Here is a 23,700-nt window from a genome sequence, read left to right as displayed (position 1 = left end):
AGATGTGAGTTTGGTGGGCAGGGACCTATTTTATGTGCTGAGGCATGGCTGCAGAGGTGCATAGAAAAAGTATATGAACTTAAATACTATGAACTAAAGCAATTCATAGATTATAAATTAAGGCAGAAATGTTTGTTAAAATCCACTAGAAAGTACAAAACATGTCTATATTAAGTATAAAGTTGTATGTACATCATGGAAGGAGCTAGCGTAAGCACAATTCTGTGAAAAGGATTAATACAGAATCAAAATCCTCTCATGAAAGACCAGTTGATGGTGTACCTGGAAAGCCATGAGACTCACAATGGTAAGGTCTATGCATAGATTTCTTATAATCAAAATATAGTCGAGAAAGTAGTATCAAATCACATTGATCAAATTCAGTAAGTCACATTCTCCAACTTCTGTGAGACAGAAGAGCCAAGCATCATCTGTGGAATTAGTCACAGAACTTACAAGGTTTACAAAAAGCTGGATGAAGAGTTTTGCATGCACAGACTGAAGTAATTACACTAATTAGGATCTTAACTAGGAGTGGAAACTTTAGAAGAGCTATAGAAAAGTACAACTTTTTATACAGGTGTGTGTTTAGTTTCCCGTAAATATAAAATTAAGAGGGAAAGAAAAAAACATATTGCTTGCATTATCAACAGCATCAGAACATGCACCAGAAACTTATGACTACAATGAAAGAGAAACCAGCAGCATTCAGCTGCAGGGACTGGCCTCCATTTTCATGTCTAGTAGCTTCACAGCATCTATCTGTGTGGATAAAAATCGTTACAGAAAATCAAGAGCGTGAAAAAGAAATAAATTTGAGAAAAAAGTGAAAAAGTTGATAAAGCATGAAAAATAAAGTATCAACAGGAAAAAAGTGACAGTGGGAAAGAAAAATAGGAAAAATAATTAATTTAACATTTACATTGTGCCAAAGACAATCATTTGAAAGGCATCAATCTAGTAGAAACATCCAATTATGATTAAAGTGTGAATGAAATTGTAATCATTGAAGTGCTCTGGAAAAATCTGGATAATAAAATACTCAAAGCATAGAAAAGGTGTACCTTAATAGCAGCAATGTGTGGTTCTCCACAGCAGCCAAAATAGTAAACTCTTTGCTCTAAAACATTTTTGGGCACTTAACCTGAAGCATGTGACCAACTCTCTTGTTTCCCCTCAAGATTAAAAAATATTCAGCCAAGCACAACCTAAATACAATCTTTCATGTGTCTTTCATGCTGCAGGTACTTGGAACTCAGGAAACTACAATCCAACACCGATCAGAAATTGCAAATTTGTAACAACAAACACCAGTCCATAGGCTGAAAGAGGAAACTTAAAAAAGTCAATAATTACATAAAAAGAAGGTTCCAAGCATGCATGGGAATAAAGACAAGAGGAACTTGTTTAGCTGTTTCTTCTTGCCAATAATTTTATCATGTTCCTGAATTACCGTAGGAGTCCAGAATGGACCACTGTCAAAACTGGCATCAATAATATGGACATAAGTCCATTTGAAATATGAATGACCAATGTAATTAGCACAGGCAGCTGGGTAATTAGATATTGATTTTAATACTAGCGTGGGGACAAAACAAATTGCTTTACAAAAGATGCAACTTCTTACACATTCAAGTCCACACAGTACATCTGGATGCAATCCGGTGCGGTATATGACGTCTGCATATATATTTTCTACTAATATTGATGTTGAAAGTTCACTTTTTGGCAGATAATACAGTCAAGTTTATGCAATATAGTGTATGTTTATCTTAATCTCCTTGACTGAATATTAATTTTTTTTTTCAGCTACAATGACACAGTAATTATATGGATAGTGACTAACATCAGTGTTAGGCTACTTCAAAAGAAATTGAAATGTAGAAAATCTTGTATAGTATGAACAATAAACTTGGTTGCATCTTAATTTACTTACCTTAAAAATTGTATTTGATGAAATTGCAATGGAAGTAGGTGAAAACTTTTAAGCCCCCATTTTTCATTTAGACTGTATTATATCAGTCTGTTATTATAATTATTAAACTTAGCCCAAATATATTGGGGTACGTCTCTTACTCTAGAGAGCTCACAGTCTGCAGAGAAAGGCAAGTGGTGGATAAATCATTCTTTCCACAAATATATGATCAAGACATGCAGAATTTAAGTGGTATGCAAAATCAAGAGATTTTTTAGGTTTTAGGATTTGAATCTTTTAGGTTTTTTTGCAATGCACCTCAAATTTAGCTTAAATCACAGACCTGTTGTTTTGTAAATATGTTCTGGTGGGAAACTTGCCCTTGGGACATGGATGCATAATGTTTAACACGAATGTCCCTGTTCTTTCACAAATATACATCTGAGTGTAGGTAACGATCAAGTAGAAAAGACAGCAATATAAATAAACTGAGAACTATTACGGACTTCACCCCACCCTCACACATATTTCTACTGTGATGTTTTCAATGATACACGTTTTCAAAGAAATTATGACTGTTCAAGCTGTTCAAAATTCAAACCCAGTTCTTTTTATTAAGACTTAAATAGTTCGGTCCTTATATTCATAGCAAAAAAATCTTTGGCACATTAAACTTCCAGTTATTTTAATAACACAGCTTTTAAATATTTTTAGAGAATATATGAAATAATTTAATCTTTTAATTGGCGCTTAGGGTTTTTTTTTTAATTATAAAGCAACATAATGCTAGCAATTACTTATAACAAATATTCTAGGTGAATAAGAGTACCATACTTGCAAAGTGTGGCCTAGAACTTCAGTAGACAATATCTATGATGATTTTCTTTTTTTCTCATAGCATTCAAAAGATAAGCAAACTTAAATTCACAAGTTAAAAAAAAATAAATTCCTTTTGAAGCAGAAGCTCTCTGAACACAGACTAGTTCTTTGACTATTATTGTTTTTTTTCTAGCATTCTACTGCTTTTCTAGTATTCAGTGGTAGTTGATTTCTGTGATAGCTGTACTGTAAGAATTACATTTTATAAAAAATATTTTTTTTTGCCTATGAACATCTCCGATGGTACTGATAGTGTAAGACTTTTAGTTTCTCTGATTCGTATCAAGTAAGTTCTATCAATTTTAATAGTGATTTCTATCCCTTTTCATGTAAAAACCATTAGTCTTTGCAGGGAATGGAGCAAACACAGCTTTTTTTAGCCTACAGCAAGAACATGCCCTATCACTTACAACATTAATCTCCAGGATATGACGAGAAACGGCTCTTACTCAGCAAATTCTAGTACTAGTTTGCAAAACAAAAGCAAACAAGTTTTGTGGGGCTATCATCTTCCTGGAATTTTGTTTACCAACTCCTATTCTCAAAGCATAAGATCTCAAAGACACATTTAATCTCTTTTCTCTACTCTCTTCAGAACTTCAGAAAATAAATAAATAAAAAAAATCTTCCAATACAGCAATACATGATGAAGGCTTTGCTTTACACTTTTAGCTCAGAATTATGATTTGAACAGAATTCAGGCAAAAGTCTTCATTATTAAGTTCAGATTTTGGAATAATAATATCCTTCAGCCTATGAGAAAATGATGCAAGTAAATTCACAAGGGTAATGCTGCAGCTCTTCCTTGCCTTGGGAATTTGACCAGAGCTGCAAGGAGACTAACATCCTCAAGGCTTTCCTTTTTGACTACTGCATTTTGTTCTTCATTTTAGGTTTAACTGAAAACCTAACTAGTCAAAGCTGTAGAGGTAGCTAAGGAATCTTATAATGCACAAAGTTGTACAAATGAGGTACCCATTATGGTCTTAAAATTTCTGATCCTTGGAATGGAAATTCTGATTTTGGAAATATCTTCAAACTCCTTCTGTGCTTTTCTTTTTCTTTCTTGGTTTAAATTTATTGTTTCCATCCAAGCTGGTGCAAGGATAAAGGGTCAGAAAGTTACAAGTATTCTTTCCCAAATGATTCAGATTGTTAAATGTGTGTAAATTTCGAATACAGTATTTTTCTTACTGAGCTCAAAAGAATTTTACTTCTATCCTCAGATACCTATTTTAAAAAAACTTTACAAGAATGTATTATTTTTGAAGCCTCAGTTCTCTGGAAAATTTAGTGAAATTGTCAACTGCATTCAAAATTTATCAGAAGACACAAATTGATGGACATTTGTGCAGGTATACATACACATACATGAACAGGCAGTGTGGTCACAAGCCACAGGCTCAAAATCAGGCCAAAATGTTATCTTTTTCTGGAGATTTAAACAGGCAATTTAAAAGGTACAAGTAATGACTTTTAGTCCTGGCTCAACTAGCTATTGGCAGCCTTTCTAGCTTTTTCTACAGAAACTGACTACAAGAGGACTACAAATCCCCACAATTCTCCTAATTTAACTTCTAATGATGCTACATATCTTTTCCTAGAACTAAGAATAAGTACCAGAAGCCAACTGCTGACATTACCCCATAGCTAACTCTGCCTCAGAATGTGGCCCTGTTCTGAAATGACACACCGTACCTGGAAAGGGCTTCTCTTCAACTGAGCTACAAATGATCACTAATGACTAATTTTGGTTGTCAGCAGTTCTGCAAAATGCTCAAGTGGGATTATCTACAGTCTTTTCATTGTTCATTATCTACAGAATTGTTGACTAAAGTTAAAAAACCAGACAAGTTATAGTTGAAAAGCATATGGTTTATTGATTGTGTACTGAGACAAAAAATACCACAAATATAACTGAAACCTGGCCTGGTCTGAAGAATGGTGTTGTTGCTACTGAAGTTAAACTGAAGAAGGAAGAAATTTGGCTTGGTTTTATGGGAAGAAGAGCTGTAAATAGAAACCTAGAAAAAAAGCATAGAAATATCATTGCCTTTGGAAATCTAAGGACCCAGAGACATGAGGAAATTCTGGAGCAAGGATCAAGTCAGGGAATACTTGAGAAAACTGGACATAGATAAGCCCATGAGCTCTGATGGGATGAACCCACAAGTGCTGAGGGAGCTGTCATTGCAAGGCCGTTCTCAAACTTTGAATGATTATGGAAATTGGGAGAAGTGCCTGAGGACAAGAGGACGAAAATGCCCCTTCTGTCTCTAGAAAGGGCAGGAAGGAGGGCTTGGGTATCTACAGACCAGTCAGCCTCACCTCAGTCCCTGGGAAGGTGATGGAGCAAGTAATCCTGGAAACTGTTTCCAAGCACATGAAGAAGTACTACATCAGTAGTCAGCATGGATTCACAAAGGCAAAGTCATGCTTGACCAACCTGGTAACATTCTATGATGAAATGACTGGCTTGGTAGATGAGGTAAGAGCTGTGGATATTGTCTATATTGACTTTCAACACTGTCTCCCATAAGATCCCCACAGAGAAGTTGTGATACGTGGGCTGGATAAGCAGACAGTGAGGTAGAATTGAAAACTGGCCGAATGGCCAGGCTCAGAGGGCCCAACATGAAGTTTAGTTAGATCAATGGCATGAAGTTTAGTTGGAGGCTAGTGACAAGCAGTGTACCCCAGGGGTCACTACTGGGTCCAATCCTGTTCAACATCATCAATGATTTGGATGAGGGGGCAGAGCGTATCCTCAGCAAGTTTGCTGATAATACAAATCCCAGAGGAGTGGCTGATACACCAGATGGTTATGCTGCCATTCAGAGGGACCTGGACAGGCTGGAGAAATGGGCTGACAGGAACCTCATGAAGTTCAGCAAGGGCAAGTGTGAAGTCCCGCACCTGGGAACAACCCCAGGCACCAATATATGGCTTGGGAACACCCAGCTGGAAAGCAGCTTTGCAGAAAAGGCCCTGGGGTCCTGGTGGACACCAAGTTGAACGTGAGCCAGCAATGTGCTCTTGCGGCTAGGAAGGCTAATGGTATTGCCAGCAGAGGCCTTGGTCATGCAAGTACACTTGATACCCTGACCTTAGGCTTGGTTGTAATCAGGTAAAATCTAATTTTAAACAGATCTGAAATTATTTGAAATCTAAGGGAAATGCTACAAGAGACAGAAGAACTATTTGGATTGGAAGTTTATTCATAGTTATGGCAAGTCAACTAATGTTACGTTCTTTTGCAGTGGGGTACAGAACAAGAATGAAGAAGGTGGCTTTTTGGCTTCTCTTAGCTGATGCATGTTCAGGGTCAAGTCAACCCTTCTGGAGAGAAGGGAGGTTATGCATCCCTTCAGAGCAAGGGAGAGTGTGCCCCAGGGAGTCTCTTGCAGCCCATGGGTCAGGGTTGAAAGGACGTGAGAGACAAGGAGAACACCTACAGCAAGAGAGTCTGCTGTTTGGCAGCAAGAGGTGACAGAAAAAAAACCTTCCCCAGCTACACAGATAGGATCATATAGAATTTATTTCTATCAAAAAAAAAAAGTCAATTAATTGCTTGACTGAGAGCAAAATTAAAGAAAAGGACACACCCTGAGAGAAAACTGTGGGCATGAGGGAGACTTATTTCTGTTTTTCTGTGTTTAGTAATTTTCAGTCTCTGGATGAAAAACTTTATTATCCTAGCTTCCATTCTAATAAAACACTGTCTGTATAGTTCAAAACCCCTATTTTGTCTATGTAATACATCATAAAATGTACATACAAAAATTCAAATACCTGTAACATTGATAGGAGTTTTTTTTTTTTTTTTTAATTCACTTTGACACCACTGGAGATCCTAAAGCTGCATTTTTGTAAAAAATTACTGATAAAAATCATGTTTGGCATGGAGTATCATCTTTGCTACTAGTGATGATGAGAGAAAAAACCACATATTAGATTGTCCCTTTTTGCCTATTATTATATGATTTTAAGCACTGGTGGCAGACATGCATTGAAAAAAAAAGTACATGAGATGCACATGGGATTAAAATTTTTCCAAGGATGTTAATAAAAAAGTATTCTGACAGTTCATGCAGTATTAGAAGTTAAAAAACCCCAAAACAACCAATATCGCAAAGTGAGAAAAATAGGTCTAAGGGCTTCTTATTATCCCCAAATGTTTTTCTCATTTTCCCACTATTGCACCAAGTTATTAATTCATAATGAAGAAGAAAAAACTTATGATAAAACACAACTTGCAGCCATTTTTTAATACATCTACTGGCCTTTCGGAGAAACAGCACTGACTGGATAAAAGCGTTTGGAAGACAGCACCTGCATAAATCTGACACTAATTTCTGAAAATATATCTAACACTTGCATAAAGTATCCTCTTTTAACACCTTCCATTTCATCTCATTTTAAGACTCATTAAATAAATATAAAACTGTAGATGTGTTTTTAGGTTGCAATAGCAATGGTTGAGAATGACAGCTGATTTGTACACTTTTGTACCAGCTGTACGGTACAGAGACAGGATCTCTGCCCTGCTGAGATAGAGTAGGTGGACCCATACCAACGGGCTGTAGTGTCCGCTCTGGGAGCTGATGGAGTTCGGCTGCTCCCGGTGACACCTAGTCAGAAGATTTGTTATGACTGCAGAGGTTAATCCATGCTGTCCTAACACTAACAGAGAGCTAAGGCACACAGCTCCTTTGAGAATCCCTTTTTTTCTTAGAGGGCTAGAAGAAGCTTACACTATAGAGAATCTAGAACAAAATTTTCTAAAATATCACAAATCAGTACTTAAAATCTGATAAAGACTTCACTCAGAGGCAAGCACACTGATGTTAGAGTTGCACATGCCTGCAAGTGCTGCCAACTAACATCCCTAGGGAGATATTGGTATACATAAAATACTACGTTAAAGACTGTGCAACTCTTTCTTCAAAGCATGATTCTTAAATACACGCTCATATGCCTAAGTAAAAAGTGAAATACAAAGATGGAATTGCTGACTGCAAAAAACCCCTCAAAAAAGTAGGAAGTAAAATTATATATACATAGATATAACATACAGTAAGGTATATAAGTATACACATACATGAATATATTTATACATACATTTATTTAAGGCAAAGTGGTTTAAGAAGTTGGTTTGCTGAGCATTTCTCCAAGTCAGGGTAAGGTTCCACCGCTAAATCCTTCAGAAAACCAGGAAACTTTTATTAAAAGGATTTCAAATTCTGAGGAACTAATCACAAATTTGAGTGAGTCAGTGAATGGAGACCACGTTATAGGCCTAGGAACAGAAATTACGAAATCAAGTAGACCTATAGTTGGAGGATGCTGAGGCCAACCATGTGAAAATTTAAAGGAATGTCTGTCTCATTCATACACCTCTCTGATGCCAGACAGCAATTTGCAGCCTCAGGCTTCTTCCTAGACCTGGTAATGGAAGATCATCATATTGTGTTATTATAGAATCTGACTGCCAGACAGGAGCTGGTACTTGCTCACACTTCCACAGCAAGCAGAAGTTGTGGATTCAGTACCCACAGGAGCTGTGTATTCACATAAGTAGAGTTTTGGCTTCCAGTCCCTGCCCTCAGGGATTACTACTTCTGCCTTACATCCAATGGTTCTTGAAAGCATAAACAAACTCCTTCTGTAGGAATCAGAACCAAAGTTTTATTTCTTGTGACAACTCCCATTTCCCTGGCAAGCACCCATCGAAAGACAACAAATGTATCCTTGTCTCCATCCCTCTCCAGTTCTCTGGTTAATTGCATTAGCTTGCACACATTTTCACCAGAATAGTATGTTAGGTATAGTTAACCATCATGATCCTTAGGGGATCCCAAAATTCTCTTGGGGTAAGTAATATCCATGAGATTGCACACATAGAATCTACAGACATCTTGGGTTTTAATTACATGTAGAGCAAGACAGAAACACTCAGTTCAGCTGGAGTGCCATAGATCTGGGCACATACAGTTGGAAACCTTCAGGAGTCTTAGAAATTTTTCTAATAATTACATGAATCATCGGGAAGGGAATCTCAGTTATCAGAAGCAGCTAAATGAGCACAGGACAGATGATGCAGCTTTCATTCAAAAGTCTACCTAATTTCATTCTTGTTGCCTATGTCCTCCTTTGGACCTAGCTGTAGATGTCTAGCTGCAAACACCTAAGCCTCAAAGCAGACAAATAATGCAATATCTGAATTGACTAACTGATTTCAGAAAGAATTATTCTGCTCAAAGTTAACCATTTTATACACATTATCTATCAAGTTTTAAGAGAGTAGGTTCATACTTTTGCAACAATGTGTTTTTTATAGATATTATATTGCAATAATAATATTATGCCATTTCAAAACAATATAACTGTGCTGACTCATGAATATGAACATTAATGTTCCACTGATTGTAAGTGTCTTCTGACATACTTTTAAAAATCGCCTACAGAATGTTCTTATGATGGGAATTTCACACTCTTTTCAGGCTTTGCAAAAACAGTTGTCAAGGAAACTAATTAGTTCCACAATCATAATTGCAATAATGATTCATATAAAGAAGACCTGATGTTAAATAGTGTAACAGACTTCTTACAACTACTTAGAGGTTATGGGAGAGCACTGAAAAGAAAAAGCCCCTTAATACCTATAAAACTACGTTCAGAGAAAAATGTTCTATCTTCTGAAACTGATTTAACTAAGCAGCTTTTTACTTGAATGTCTAGAGACCATCTATGTTATCATTTATGCAGGCATATCGTGTTTGTCTCAGTTACAGCAGCTGTGGCAATAATATGGAATACTTTAAATAATTATAACTGGTTGAAGTTAGATTGCATTGCAAAACGAGTAACATTTGTTGTTTCAAATACGCAAAATTGAAAAATGGCTTATCCCTTCAATTTACCTAAATGAGGCATTTTTTTATTTTTCTACTTGATAAATATTTTATTTCCTTGGGACAATAAGCTTTCCTACATTTCTTTTTCCCTTTTCCATCATGTAGTGAAATTTTATTTCAGAATGATGGCAATCACAAGGCACTATCTGTTTAAAAACAAGTACACAGGGCCTACTGAGGCCCTGAATTTCAATCAAGATGCAAATCAACTCTCACTACTGCAGTTCAAGTGCATAAACCACGTATTTGTACTAGAACTGGATCTGAACCTATTAATGAATTACAACTGTCTATTCTTTTCTATAAATGCAAGTAACAATGCTTCTGATATCAACCAATTGCTATGGAATATTAAAAAATGTTGCAGAGATCTTGAGATAACTTCCCAGAAAATATATTTACAGAAAACTTGCAATAGACAGAAAAAAAAATTAGTCAGTTATTTCAAAATTTTCTGATGACACAGTCTATGACTCGTCCAAACGCATAGCCACTTTACTAAGATCAACGCTAGTCAGATGCTCAGATTGAAACACAGGTCTTGATATGGTTTACATTTTAATATATTGGCCATTATATTTATTTGGCAAGATTTTAATTTGATTCTAATACTCAGATAGTTTAATATATGGCATATAGAAAGTACTGTGTTAGAGGATTTAGCATCTGATTTTAAAATGGTAATGATGACACTGAGATAATCTGGAATTTATTATTAAAGATATCAGTTCATAATTTAGATAAAAAGCTTGAAATATCTTCCTCATAACATTTGCTTTATAAAAATTAAAATTACCCATTATATATCAGAAATTACCATCATATTTTAGGTTTATTCTGAATGAAATAATTTTGATATGTTGCACCAAAATATAACTTTATAGTGGGAAGCATTAAAACTTGACAAATTACTCACTGAAACACACTCACTCTTAAATACTATGTGGTTTTCCTTAAAAAAAATCCCAAACCTTCCTATTTACACACTTTAAAATATGAACAACATTTCTATAGATTTCAAAGCTTGTAAATAGGCCTAATAGAAGGCTGTATGCTCCCCGTATCATGGTGAATCAGTAAGATGGTATCTAAACAACAATATTTGAAGTCTTAACCTCATCAGACACTAAAGTAAATACCTTTATTACATTTGTATCTTGAAGCACATGAGTTAGACTGAAATCAAGAGTTCTAACAAGTAAGTTGCTTGCAATAGACAAATAGGCAGTACAAGGCAACTTAAAAATGTATAGCAGGTGTATCTTAAATATTGTATTTCTTGTTAAATGTCATTATCTAGGTTGAAGATTCAATGTTTGTTTTGTACTTAAAAATGACTTTATTACTAAGAGAAAAGTAAGAAATGGGGTCCCATTTATGGTTTTTGAATTCTTTGCTGATAACAGAGTATAGGGTCTAGGGTTTTGTTAAAGACGACTTTAGTAACCTGATGTTCAGCTACACAAGTTAGTGTACTATAAGTAGCAAACAATTCATAGAGAACACTTCAAAATTAACTTACCTGTAATAATGTTGGGCTTTGGTGGCATGCTGAATTCATACAGTGTTGGTTCAGAATAACCCAGTCTGTTGGCAGCTGTAATTTGTACTTCGTAACCCATGGTCCACTGAAGATGCTCTAAGATGATGTGGTCTCTACTACCCTGCACTTTTTTCTCTAGCCACTGGTCTTCCTTATCTTTCTGTAAAGATACAAATATTAGTTTAAATTCTCAAAACCTCTTGTATTATTTGTCTAAACTGTGTGTCTATATGATGCACAAAAAATATGGAGTTTCATTTACAGAGGTTATGAATATTCAACTAATCTACTTTTGGAGTTCTGAGTACTTGGGCTTTTTGTAATTTTGACCACTCCTAATCGTGTTTCCACAATGTGGATTAAGGGATTTTGTAGGCAATCACTTTTAACCTTTTGACTTCAATTTATACTTTGCTCAAATACTGATGCTTATCTGGGGGAACAGCAGGATAATTATTTGCAAATTCTGCTAAGAATAAATTCTGTAAAAGGTTTACTTTATATAGATGTTTCAATTACACTTTGATCAATGTTCTTTGAAAGAAACTTGCCATTAAACGCAAACTTGGATTGTTCATGAATGCAAGCTGTGCTTGTACTATACATTAGTTATATAATGCGGTACTATAGTAACATTTTGCAAACCAGGTTGTATGCAACAATATAAGCACCATTGAGAAAGTATGCAGTCCTACGTCTACACTGGTCAGAGGATACATGTGAATCATTAAGATGGTTTTCTAGAGGAAAAAAAGGGTTCTCATAATTCAGATAATTATCTAAGACGTTGATACAAAGGGAACAAATGAGGACTTCCGTTGCAATCTTAATTCTGGCATTTCATAAATTTGGAGTGCTTACCTTTGCAATCGCTCCTTTTAGTGTATAATACATGTAGTTATTCTTTATACAAATGAGAATTACAAAATAACTGATAGGTAAAAGGATAAACCAATATATACTGTCAAATGCAAAAGCCACCTTGTTCAAAGGAGTATCGATAAAAGTCAGTAAGAATCCATGCAGTCCTATTCTTACTAAACACTGAGGTACGATACAGTGGCAAAAACTATGGCTGAGCGCCAAATCCTGGCCATTCAGCCCATACAGCAACACAGAGCCAGTCAGTGGATATAAGCTTTCTGGGAAAAAAACCCTTTGAATACAGGGAAATATAACTTTTTGCTGCAGATTACTATGCTTCTCAGCAGCTTATATTTAGCCTCTTCGCTGAAGCATCTTGCTCTTGACTGATACAAGTGTCAAAGAAAATAGCATCTGAATTAGACAGTTCAGGGCCCAGTCATACTCCTTATGGCTGGTTTTTTGTTGTTTTTTTTTTTTTTCCCTCAGTCTTCAGAAAATAGAGTGACATGCTAAACTCCCTTATGTACACTACTGCAACAACTTATTTGCTATCAGTGCTGAATGAGATTGTTTTTCCATACTGACTTCACCTTTTCTTACTCTTTCTTGCTTCTTCTACACTGGCATTTGTATTGACACGATAGTCCTTGGAATGATTAAAATACAATAAAACATCTTTTCAGGAACATTTGCAGTGAGGTGAAAGTGCCTACTTGGTATAGCAGTAGACTAATGAAAAATATCACAATGGTAGTCACATTACAAATCATGAAAAAAATAAAATACACTGGAGTAAAAATAGTTTACTCATCATACAGTGAAACTGGTATTTTCTTTCAAGGCCACTTTCCATCATATTTGAGAAGTCCTGGCAGTCCGGTGAAGTTCCCACTGACTGGAAGAGGGGGAAAATAAACCCCCATTTTTAGAAAGGGAAAAAAGGAAGACCCAGGGAACTACAGGCCGGTCAGCCTCACCTCTGTGCCTGGCAAGATCATGGAGCAGATCCTCCTGGAGACTATGCTCAGGCACATGGAAAATAAGGAGGTGACTGGTGACAGCCAATATGGCTTCACTAAGGGCAAATCGTGCCTGACAAACTTGGTGGCCTTCTATGATGGGGTTACAGTGCAAACCGCATGAAGTTCAACAAGGCCAAGTGCAAGGTCCTGCACCTGGGTTGGTGCAATCCCAAGCACAACTACAGGTTGGGTGAGGAATGGATTGAAAGCAGCCCCAAGGAGAAGGACTTGGGGGTATTGATTGATGAAAAGCTCAGCATGAGCCGGCAGTGTGCGCTTGCAGCCCAGAAAGCCAACCGTGTCCTGGGCTGCATCAAAAGAGGTGTGACCAGCAGGTCGAGGGAGGTGATCCTGCCCCTCTACTCCGCTCTGGTGAGACCCCACCTGGAGTACTGCGTCCAGCTCTGGGGGCCCCAGTACAGGAGAGACATGGAGCTGTTGGAGCGAGTCCAGAGGAGGGCCACGAAGCTGATCAGAGGGCTGGAGCACCTCTCCTATGAGGACAGGCTGAGAGAGTTGGGGTTGTTCAGCCTGGAGAAGAGAAGGCTCCGGGGAGATCTAATTGTGGCTTACCAGTATCTGAAGGGGCCTACAGGAAAGATGGAGAGGGACTGTTTATCAGGGAGGGTAGTGACAGGACAAGGGGTAATGGGTTCAAGCTGAAGGAGGGTCGATTTAGATGAAATGTTAGAAAGAAATTCTTTACTGTGAGGGTGGTGAGGCACTGGAACAGGTTGCCCAGAGAAGCTGTGGCTGCCCCCTCCCTGGAAGTGTTTAAGACCAGGTTGGATGGGCCTTTGGGCAACGTGGTCTAGTGGAGGGTGTCCCTGCCCATGGCAGGGGGGATGGAACTAGATGATCTTTAAGGTCCCTTCCAACTCAAACCATTCTATGATTCCACAATTCTATATTTTCCCATACCCTTGTGGATAATTTCTGTGGCAATCACCTGACATGCCACTGAGTGAATCCACCTATATTTACAATCTACTGAGTGAATCCACTTATATTAGCACTGCTAAAATAAAAGGAATTAATACTGAATGCAATATGCAAATACTCCTTAATAATATTAGGAGCAGCAAAGTTACATGGCACCATATTTTAACAGCTGTTTAAATTGGTAAGACTTGGGAGGAGTTAGAAAAAAAAATAAAATCATGTAGATCCCAAAGAATATCAACATGAGAGAAATCAGAAGATCCACACATGATCTTGGTGTGTGCACATATAACCATGTGAATATACTGGGTAATTCCAAAGAGGTTCAGAATCACAGAAGAATAAAAAATATACTGAATTGGAAAATAAAAATTCAGGCTAATATGGTTCCTGCGGGTGGAAAAGACAGCATTGCAAACAGATATATGACTGTATTTTGAAAACAAACTGTAGAATTATATGTGACGAATAGAATGAGTTTAAGATTTGGAAGAAAAACTATAGAGATTTCTGGATGAGGCTGCTCTTCTGCAGACATAGAATAAGTGAAAAGGCAGTTGTTCCACAGTTTGGTCAAATGAAGAATAATGAAAGAGCTGAAATGTAATAGAATAACTGCATGCTATGCCAGGAAAGTGACACTCTAAGTTTAATTGACAGTTAAGCCAACTGGGTGGATTGAGATAAATGAAACAAAGTCCGAGACCTGAGCTCAAAGACAACAAAACGTTTTACGAAGAGTGAAAAACACAAGTTAGGAGGAAGAATAAAAAAGAAAGTATCTGGAAAGCAAGTTATCTTCTAAAGATAAACAGATGAAGTCTTCCAGAATACAATCTGCTTTTGGCATTTTAAAAAAAGAAAACAACTGCAATGTCCTTCATTATAGCTGTTATTTCACAGGCATTTTCAAGTATTTTTTACTAAGTAGAGCTCAGTAATGTGTCCAGATTTATTTTACTATTACCATAAAAATGGAAAGAGAGGGATGAGAATACTAAACAAGAGTCTGTCAGTTAAATCTTCCTACAAATCTCCCTGTTTATGCTAAGACCCTTTAATTGGTAGCTTAAGGAGCAGAAAACAGAACTAAAAAAAGAACACTTCACACCTTATTAGGCTTTTCAATTATTAATATTGCTTAAAATTTATAGAAAACTCAACATATGCAGTGTTCTATAACAAAGGAAAGAAACTTCTAAATCACAAACTACAGTCTAATTTGAGGGCTATGTTAATATAAACGTCTTCAATAATCATTTACTATTAGCAGTTGTATCATTAATATCCACCAACACAACCATAAACATTTTTAGAAACTGCAATCAGATCTGCAGCCTCAGAGATTAAACTGTTCCTTTATTTGCATTTCGTTTTGTTTCATATTCTGCCGAAATACTCCTTTACAGAAGGTCACTGATGCCGTGACACTAACCAATGACTGGCAATTTCTGGGGATCTTACTGCCCACTTCCATTACTTAATCTTAGAGTCACACTGTCCTCTTCCCAGTATAAGTCTTTGGTTGAAACAAACCTGCCACAAAGCCACAGACTAATGACACTTAAAAAAAATAATCTATTATTTCTTAATTGTGTGTATATTGGCTTTAAATATACGTATAAGCCAGATTTATCTCAAAAGTGTCTGAGCTAGATTTGTAGGAGACTTGTAAGTAACCTAAGCGCCTAAATACCCTGACCAAAAAAAGAGTAAACAAAGCAGTGTGAAACTCCAGTCTACCGTGACTTGGCTGCTTCTCAGAACCGCGGGCACATCTGACAACAGTGAAAGTAAAGCCAAGCCACTGTTCAGGCACCTAACTATTTACTAGTCTAGAAAATAACATCTTTCTCTTTAATGGTCATTTTACATTGTACCCAAGATCACATTCTCTGGGAACTCATAAAAAGTGAGGAAAAGTGATTAACCCCCCTTCAACCCTTTCCCTTACTCTCCATCCTCCCTAAATTGTTGCACTGAAAGTGTCGCTCAAACAGACTAGTTATTACGGTGGTCCCTGTGATAGAAAAAGGGCAGGAGATGCCACACTGTGTTGAAAGCTGGCAGGAACAAATATCAAGAAATCCTCACAGAAGACAATCTGATAATTTAAAGCAGCGACTTCACAAGAATTCATTACATTAGGATGGTGCTTTGTAGCTCTGGGTAATACAGGATACATACCGAATAAAGCACAAAATGGCTGATAATGTACATAGTGTTAAAATGCACAGAAAGTCCAAGGATCTGGCAGGTAAAGTGGAACTTAGAGATGCAAAAACATTTAACTGTTTTATGGTAGATATCTCAGAATGGAAGTGAGACATTATCTCTTTTTAAATGATTCGTATTTATGGAAGTTTGTTCTAGAATCATAAAGCAACAAAATGAACACAGTCCTCCATCAACATAGTCAAACAAGAGCAAAGCACATAACCTATCCAACACTTGTCACTGCCAAAATTCAGAGCATTAATAGTTACACTGTCACAGGTCAACATGGTGAACAACTTCCAGGCCTGCAAAAACTAATTGTTCCTCTAACATTTCCTCCAAACATCATTATGATGTAAAAGGACAAAAATAAATGTTGTTATTGTTTTTCAAAATAAGATTTCAATCAATTTTTCTTGCTTCTACTTAAAAGTTTATAACCATAAAAGATGGATATTTTTATTATTTAATTCTAATTCCAAATTTTTACTGAAACTTGGCATGCCAGGGAAAAACAAAAACAACCCCCTCCCCTCCTTTTTTTCAAGCTTACTGTTGGCATTCTGTGACCTGGAAGTATAGAAACAGAATTCCCTTTTCCAATCACTAAGAAGCCTATTTCAATACTTCCTTTTTAAGCATTATGAAGTAATTCAAGATATGGTACCAGAATCATAACTGAAGGCTGGGAACGAATCGCTTCAAGACAATAGCTAGATACAGGGAACAGTGGGCAACATTATGCACCAAGCAGAAATTCACAATCGCAACATGTGCAGCTACAGAATATCCATCACGGTCAAAATGCACTTGAGCAGTAGGCACAAACTTTTGCTTGTGACGATGTGAGTCATTTGCAAGTGGTTATTCCTGTATGGGGATCGCACATTTTTTGCATGCCGTTGCTGGTGCTGAGCTTAACCTGTGTGATACCTTCCAAAGGCATTAGCTTTTGCAGGTCTGTGCCTGGTGTCCCACCTGCCCTGAGCTGCGGTGGCAGTCTCTCCCCAGAATCACAAGTGCTCCTTCCTCCTGGCCTTCTTTATCTCCTCACCTTCCCCTCAGTCTGTAACTCTTCAACCCTCCCCTTTGGCTTTCAGTTTATTACTATAGTACTTGGTAAATAATACAGCAGATAACAGCCATTTACAAATTCAATACACATTTCCCCAGTAATTTGCATGCATGAAGCAACACCAGCACCTCACCATGTGTGCCCCACCCAACATGAACAGCGCCATAAGCAGGAACAACCAAAGGGGAGCTTGAGTAGGTCCCCACTAAAATTACACAATTACTATGAGAAATGTGGTTGGGGGGTCACCTCCTGCATCGGACACGACGCTTGTCTAGGGAACCCCCATCAGTGCTCTTCCCAGCTGGCTACTGGGGAGCAGTTTTCCTTTCTCTTTCTTCTCTTTCTCTTTCTCTTTCTCTTTCTCTTTCTCTTTCTCTTTCTCTTTCTCTTTCTCTTTCCCTCTCTCCTCCTATTCTTTCCTAAGGTAACTTTGAAGTCAACGTGCCATCAGCTTCAGACCCCATCAGTGAAGCTTTGTAAGACTGTCTTGACTTTCTTTGTGCAACAGCATGAATCAATTTGAGGCTGCTACTCATAAAAATTGCAGCGTACCTACTTCTCTGGAATATAGAACAAAATGTGAAACTTCTTATTATCTAATTATAGTTAGTAAGTCCTGCCAGTAACATGAATAAACTGATGTTAGGAAAACAGTATTTGACAGAATGAAATACATGATTTCTAGAAAAATAAAACTTACCAATTGCCCTAAATCGGGCTATAATATTGCTATAATATCTTAAAGGCTGCTCTTCTCCCAGTTAAAAAAATAAATCTGTATCAAACTTAAATATGAGGGAACTGACTCTTAGTGAGACATAAGCTGTTATGAAACACAAAGAAGAAAAAGCTACTGATGTATAGCTTGTTATCTAATATGCTCTTTAAACATGCAAGCAAATACATTGGTCCAGGTGCTAATAATGAGGCTGGCAAGAGTTATAGGAAAGCTAATTAAATACGACCAATGGGGAAGACAGAAGAGAAGCAGTCAACAGATAATTAAGAACTTCAAATAGCATCCATTCATTCTGATTAAAACACCAAAAAATTGTTGTGCTTTTTTGTTGTAGGAAGGCCTTTAATTTAGTCAAATTGCTTTTTCAATTGGAAGCTTAAGGAGATATGGATTTGAGACCCAAGTAAAAGCTATCTTCTTCAGTCACCTATTAAGTTTCCAGTTACTACTTAAATTGTGCATTTATCTTTCAACAATACACATGAAAAATGATCTTTTACACTATAATATTGTACCTTGGTCAAAACACTAGATCAAAATCAGGTTTCCAAGAATATTCAGGATAGATCCAAAATCATTTAGCTTACTTAAATCACACAAACAGATTAAATTCCATATACTGCATGCACATATTATATCCAAATGGTTTATTTTCTTATCTTTTCAACTATAAATACTTAGAGGCATTGCAATCTAACTAGGAAGCTCAATCCCACAATACTGCATTGTAGCTTGTATTGCATGGTTTACTACTCTTTCTTTTGTTTATAATTACTTTTCTTTTATGCCAACTCACTGGACTAACAGTCATTTAAAAAGGTCAATTAAGATTTAGGGATCAGTGATATCAGAATAACTGCTGGTTATTCCCTCAGGCTACTCTTAAAAGCTCTACCAAATTTTTCTCAATTGATATGGAGCTACCAATCTTCTTTGTTTATATTTAGATTAGGAAAATCATTTCACATGCCAGGTTTATCACTTGGAAAATCCCAGAAATATCATCCAAAAAGTTACATTCTAGAAAACATCAGGAAATGTGACAAAAACTATTACAAAATAAGGAAATAGCTTTTCCATTTTGGGAGCACTAAAACAGTTTCTGCATTTAATTTCTCAAAGATTGCTTATTTCTGTTAAATATAGTACTCACTACCTTCTGTTTAACATGTCTAAATATCTGATGTTACATTCCCAATCTCTTTTAGACTCTCAAAACAACATGTAAATCTGCTATTGCACTCTGGTAAAATGTCTTTTTACTAGGTCTACTCAAGTAAAAGTATAAATCTTCCTAAAAGAACACAAAGAAGTTATTAGAAAATGCACACTTTTGAATTAAATTCATTGTTTTTGCCAGCTGTATAGTTACTTCTTCAACCCAATCATTTCTAGACAGAGTACACCAGGAAAGGAAGGATATTGTAGCTATGTTAATAATACCTCCCTCTGTCCCCTCCTGGTTTTTTTTTGTTTGTTTGTTTGCTTTTGTTTTGTTTTGTGTTTTTTTAAGAAAAAGAAATCACACATTGCTGAAAAGCCTGTTTTCTAAACTTGCCAGGTTTGGTGAGAACACCAAATCGGACTCTAGGTGACAGAAGACCAACGAACTCCGCACAATGGCTGTTAAAGAACTGATTATGTATACTGCAACTCATGAAAGTCCTAACAATTTGTCAATTACTTGGCTTTTTGAAGCTGACCCTTGGAATCTAGGAAGATAGAAAATATGAAACAGTGATCAGATAATCTCATTTAAAATTAATATGGAGCACTGGAATATAGTTTTCTATCTCTAGGATGCTATCTATCAATACAGATGTAACAGTTTAATAATTTGCTGTTCAAGCAACCCTTAATTTTTTTTTTTTTTAAATAATCTGGCATTAGCAACCTAGTCACAAGAGAAAACTTACTATACTATATCTTCTTTCTGTATTATGCAAATAATTTTGTTACATTTCAAATCATATCAACAGTGCTCTCTACATTAAGCAGATATTACTAAGCAAAACCCACCCATTTTGATTAACTGAAATACTTACACTTCTGTATTTGACAATATATTCCAAAATGGGGGCACCTCCATCATCTTGTTTAGTTATGCTAAGTTTAAAACTCTTGCCACTTCCTGGTTGTCCATGAATTGAAGGGGGGCTTGGCTCCCCTAAACAAGGGAAAAGACAGTAGACAACAGTAATTATGTAATAAGATAAGTCTTAAATTACAGCTAGGAGCTTGTCCACAAGATTATTAATCAATACCTTTAAAATCAACATGACTCTTCCAAGCACTGCAGAACATCCTTAATAAGTGCGTTAAATATTTTGCTTAAAGTGTGTTCTAATATAGACTAATTATCTGACACAAAGAAATCAAATTATGTCAAGCATTAAAGAAGTATTCCTTTCTTTGAGACTCCAACTTTTGACGCTTTCAAATGCAATTTACTTAAAAAATGATTTAGCCATCAATTCAGCAAGGCTGGTGATCTGCTCATCGCACTGAAGTTTAAGAGCAACACTATCTTACAGGAAAGCAACCTTAACATTAAGCATGAGCTTTAGTCCCATGTGTGAGATCTAAACTGTAATACAGATGTTAGGTAAATTAACTCTTTGAGAAATGTTCCGAGGCAAAATTAAATACTTTTAGAGTAGTCTACATTAAAAATAAATATAAAGAATAAGATTTCCAAAAGCAAAAACAATTTTCTCTGTAACGAAAGGATAAAAATAATCTTAAATGTACACCTGAGGTGTTAATAGCCAGCTTAAGCCACTTTGCTAATGGAAATTCACAGACTAATTATCATTTCTATATGCATTGCCTGTTATAAACTTTTAAATCAGATCCTAAATGAAGGTGTGTTGTCATACTGAAGTGTATTATCTTCAAAATATCTGTAAATTTGCATTCACCCAGAGAGATACAGTTCCATTAGAAATACTTGTAATATTTGTGTTTATCCCTTTTCATAATAAACATAAATTTGCTTAGATCTCAACATAGAATTTGCCCAGCTTTCTATCAGATAATATATATATAATTTCTGTCAGTTTCTATGACCTTTTTATCAGGTATGATGTTCCATATGAACAACAGCAAATTATTATATCTATTGTTCAATATATTTAGAATATTCATATGTTTTAATCAAAAAGAAATCTGAAAGCTGCCAAGTTACCAGTTTTGGACACAAGAAATATATCAATAAGAACATAATGTAGTAACATGGAAATATTTTGTATTCTTTGTAGTCATGGGACTTCATTGTTCATTCCATCAGGGCCGGTATTCTTAACTATACTGAGTAATGCCCTACTCAGAAAACACTTCAGTTGCAACAGGTTTATGAGAGACTAGTCTAGTAATAGTTGCTGATGTATTTTGGTATATCTGTTTGTGTACTATACAGTGTCATCTGGTAGTTCCTTTACTTTTCTTCTCCTTTGTGTTTAATTTATTTATGATTGTTTCTATTTGAAAGTAATTTGAGAAAAATATTTTTCATTTTTCCTAATATTTAAATCTGAATTTCTTGCCTTTAAAGGTTACTACAAATACAGAATTGACTTTGTAGCATTTATCATTTGCATGTAATCATAGATAAAACAATTTATTCTCATCATTTTTCCATAGCTTAAGATTTCTGTTTGAGGCTTGATAATTGCAAAACTTGTGGCAGCATAATTTGCTGAAGAAATGTCTCCGGAAAGGACCAATTCATTTCTCAGAGATGTCTATAATACCCTGGCTGCAAATGAGAAAAAGTCCTTAATCTAATATCTTTCATGGTTTATGGTCTTGAATATTAAACAAAGATTTGTCTAAGTCTCAAAAATATAGATAATAGGAGAAATTATCCAATTTAAGTTCATTCATACTACTTGGCAGAGGGACAAAACATGATTTCTGAGAAACAATGTAAAGACTGATGTAATATACTGGGAAGCAGTTTATAAATATAAAACATATTATCCACAGTGAATCATACTTGAAATTATTAGCTGATCTGGAGAGAACATAGTCTAATAATCATTTACATTTTCATTTAATAGCACAGGTATTACTCACGGACAGGTAAGGTCTGAAAGATCTCGATTTTGCTATAGTCTCCTTGCCCTTTTCCATTTACAGCAGCTACTTTGATTTCGTATGTTGTATTTGGTTCCAAATTGCTGAGAACGACCATTGCTAAAAGAAAGGGAAGAAAAAATATGGAACCAAAATTTCATGAAGCAATAAATTTTTAAAAAAGTCAACAATTTCATAATTTCTGTGTTTCACTTGCAACCTGAGTCCCATTTTCTAATAGTCCCATGTTTCCAATCTTAGCCTTCTTGTTGAGTGCCAATAGCCTTTTTTTAAATCTGCTTAAAATCATTGTTATGCAATTTATGCTCCTGAAGGAATTTAATGTCAGTGGTACAGAAGCCATAAGCAAGAATTAAGGACCTTGATGGAGACTGACATTTTGTGTTCAGACTGTGAGCACAGAAGACATGAATCTGGCAAAAAATTATGGAAGTTTCCTTTCTCCTAGCTGGCAATGGGCATCTGATGCACATTCAAGCCACCTCCATACAGTTCATAACATGCCATTTCTCCCTCATGGAGAGCAGTTATCAACCATCCTTGGTCTACACTCATGGATGCATTTACATGCACATTAGTGGTGAATTACTGATGCTATGCTCTGCCAGTTCAATCATGTATTCAAGACCTAAAATGACAGGTGGCTAGGCTATGATGATCAAAGGAAGAGTTCCGAGTTACCTACTAAGGACCTGAAAGCAAATTAGGCATGTTTGTACGTACTTAAGAGGAGGTGTATGGAAATACATAAGAAATTATAATTTTTTTAAAAAAGTGATTTGGGAAGAAAATGAGTTTGAAATTAGGACATGCTTTCAGAAATCAAGACTGAATCCCTGGCAGCAATCTTTCACACACTCCGAATCTATCTCTAGGAATCCACCTGGACATGCCATCAGAAGCACAAAACATGGGGAAAAACTTCCTGAAAAGAATATTGTACAGCACTAAGAATATTGTTGCTGCAATGTACAGCAACAAATCTAGAAAGAAAATCCAGGAAAAGGATGTTGGATTCCAGGATCCCTTACGGGAATGCAGTATTATATATTACCATAGTGCTGTATATTACTAAAATCAATGTTGAATATGCACCTGGAAACTTCGATACACACAGTGTTCTTGGACCATTACCCTGCCTCTATAAGAAAGCTTCTTTTTATTGTCTCTACAGCAATTGCCTGCTTGCTGTTTGCCAGCTCTGTGATGAGCTCTCCAGATGTCAGAATTATACTGGGGAATGGACATAAATTGGATGGACTTTACTTGAAGCACATCCGTATTTGCCTTGCCCAGAAAAGCAGGGTCTGTGTTATCTTACAAGAGGATACATAATTGTAATGTCTGGAGGAAGAGCCAGTGGTCTCTTCGTCAGTCTCTAGGGAGCCTAGTTTTTTTCATTATACAGGAGTATTTTTATAGTTGCTTTAGGCTTGCTTTTCAAGTTTTATATTTAATGAAAGTATAATTATTTCTGTCAGTA

The 23,700-nt window shown here is 36.1% G+C and overlaps 1 protein-coding gene across 1 annotated transcript in view; it reads right to left on the bottom strand.

Annotated features, from left to right (window-relative positions):
* The window catches only part of NCAM2 (neural cell adhesion molecule 2), a 317,334-nt gene that overhangs the window by 18,478 nt on the left and 275,156 nt on the right, over positions 1 to 23,700 (bottom strand). The window contains exons 13-15 of the mRNA XM_054812538.1: positions 22,197 to 22,316; positions 20,165 to 20,286; positions 11,234 to 11,414 (exon numbers count right to left, since the gene is read on the bottom strand). Coding sequence (XP_054668513.1) covers positions 11,234 to 11,414; positions 20,165 to 20,286; positions 22,197 to 22,316 — 423 coding nt within the window. The remainder of the gene's footprint in view (positions 1 to 11,233; positions 11,415 to 20,164; positions 20,287 to 22,196; positions 22,317 to 23,700) is intronic.

The sequence above is a fragment of the Grus americana genome, chromosome 1 (assembly GCF_028858705.1).
Source record: "Grus americana isolate bGruAme1 chromosome 1, bGruAme1.mat, whole genome shotgun sequence".
In the NCBI taxonomy this organism is placed as follows: domain Eukaryota; kingdom Metazoa; phylum Chordata; class Aves; order Gruiformes; family Gruidae; genus Grus; species Grus americana.
Note: the sequence above shows the minus strand (reverse complement) of the source record. Positions and strands in the feature narration are given on the sequence as shown.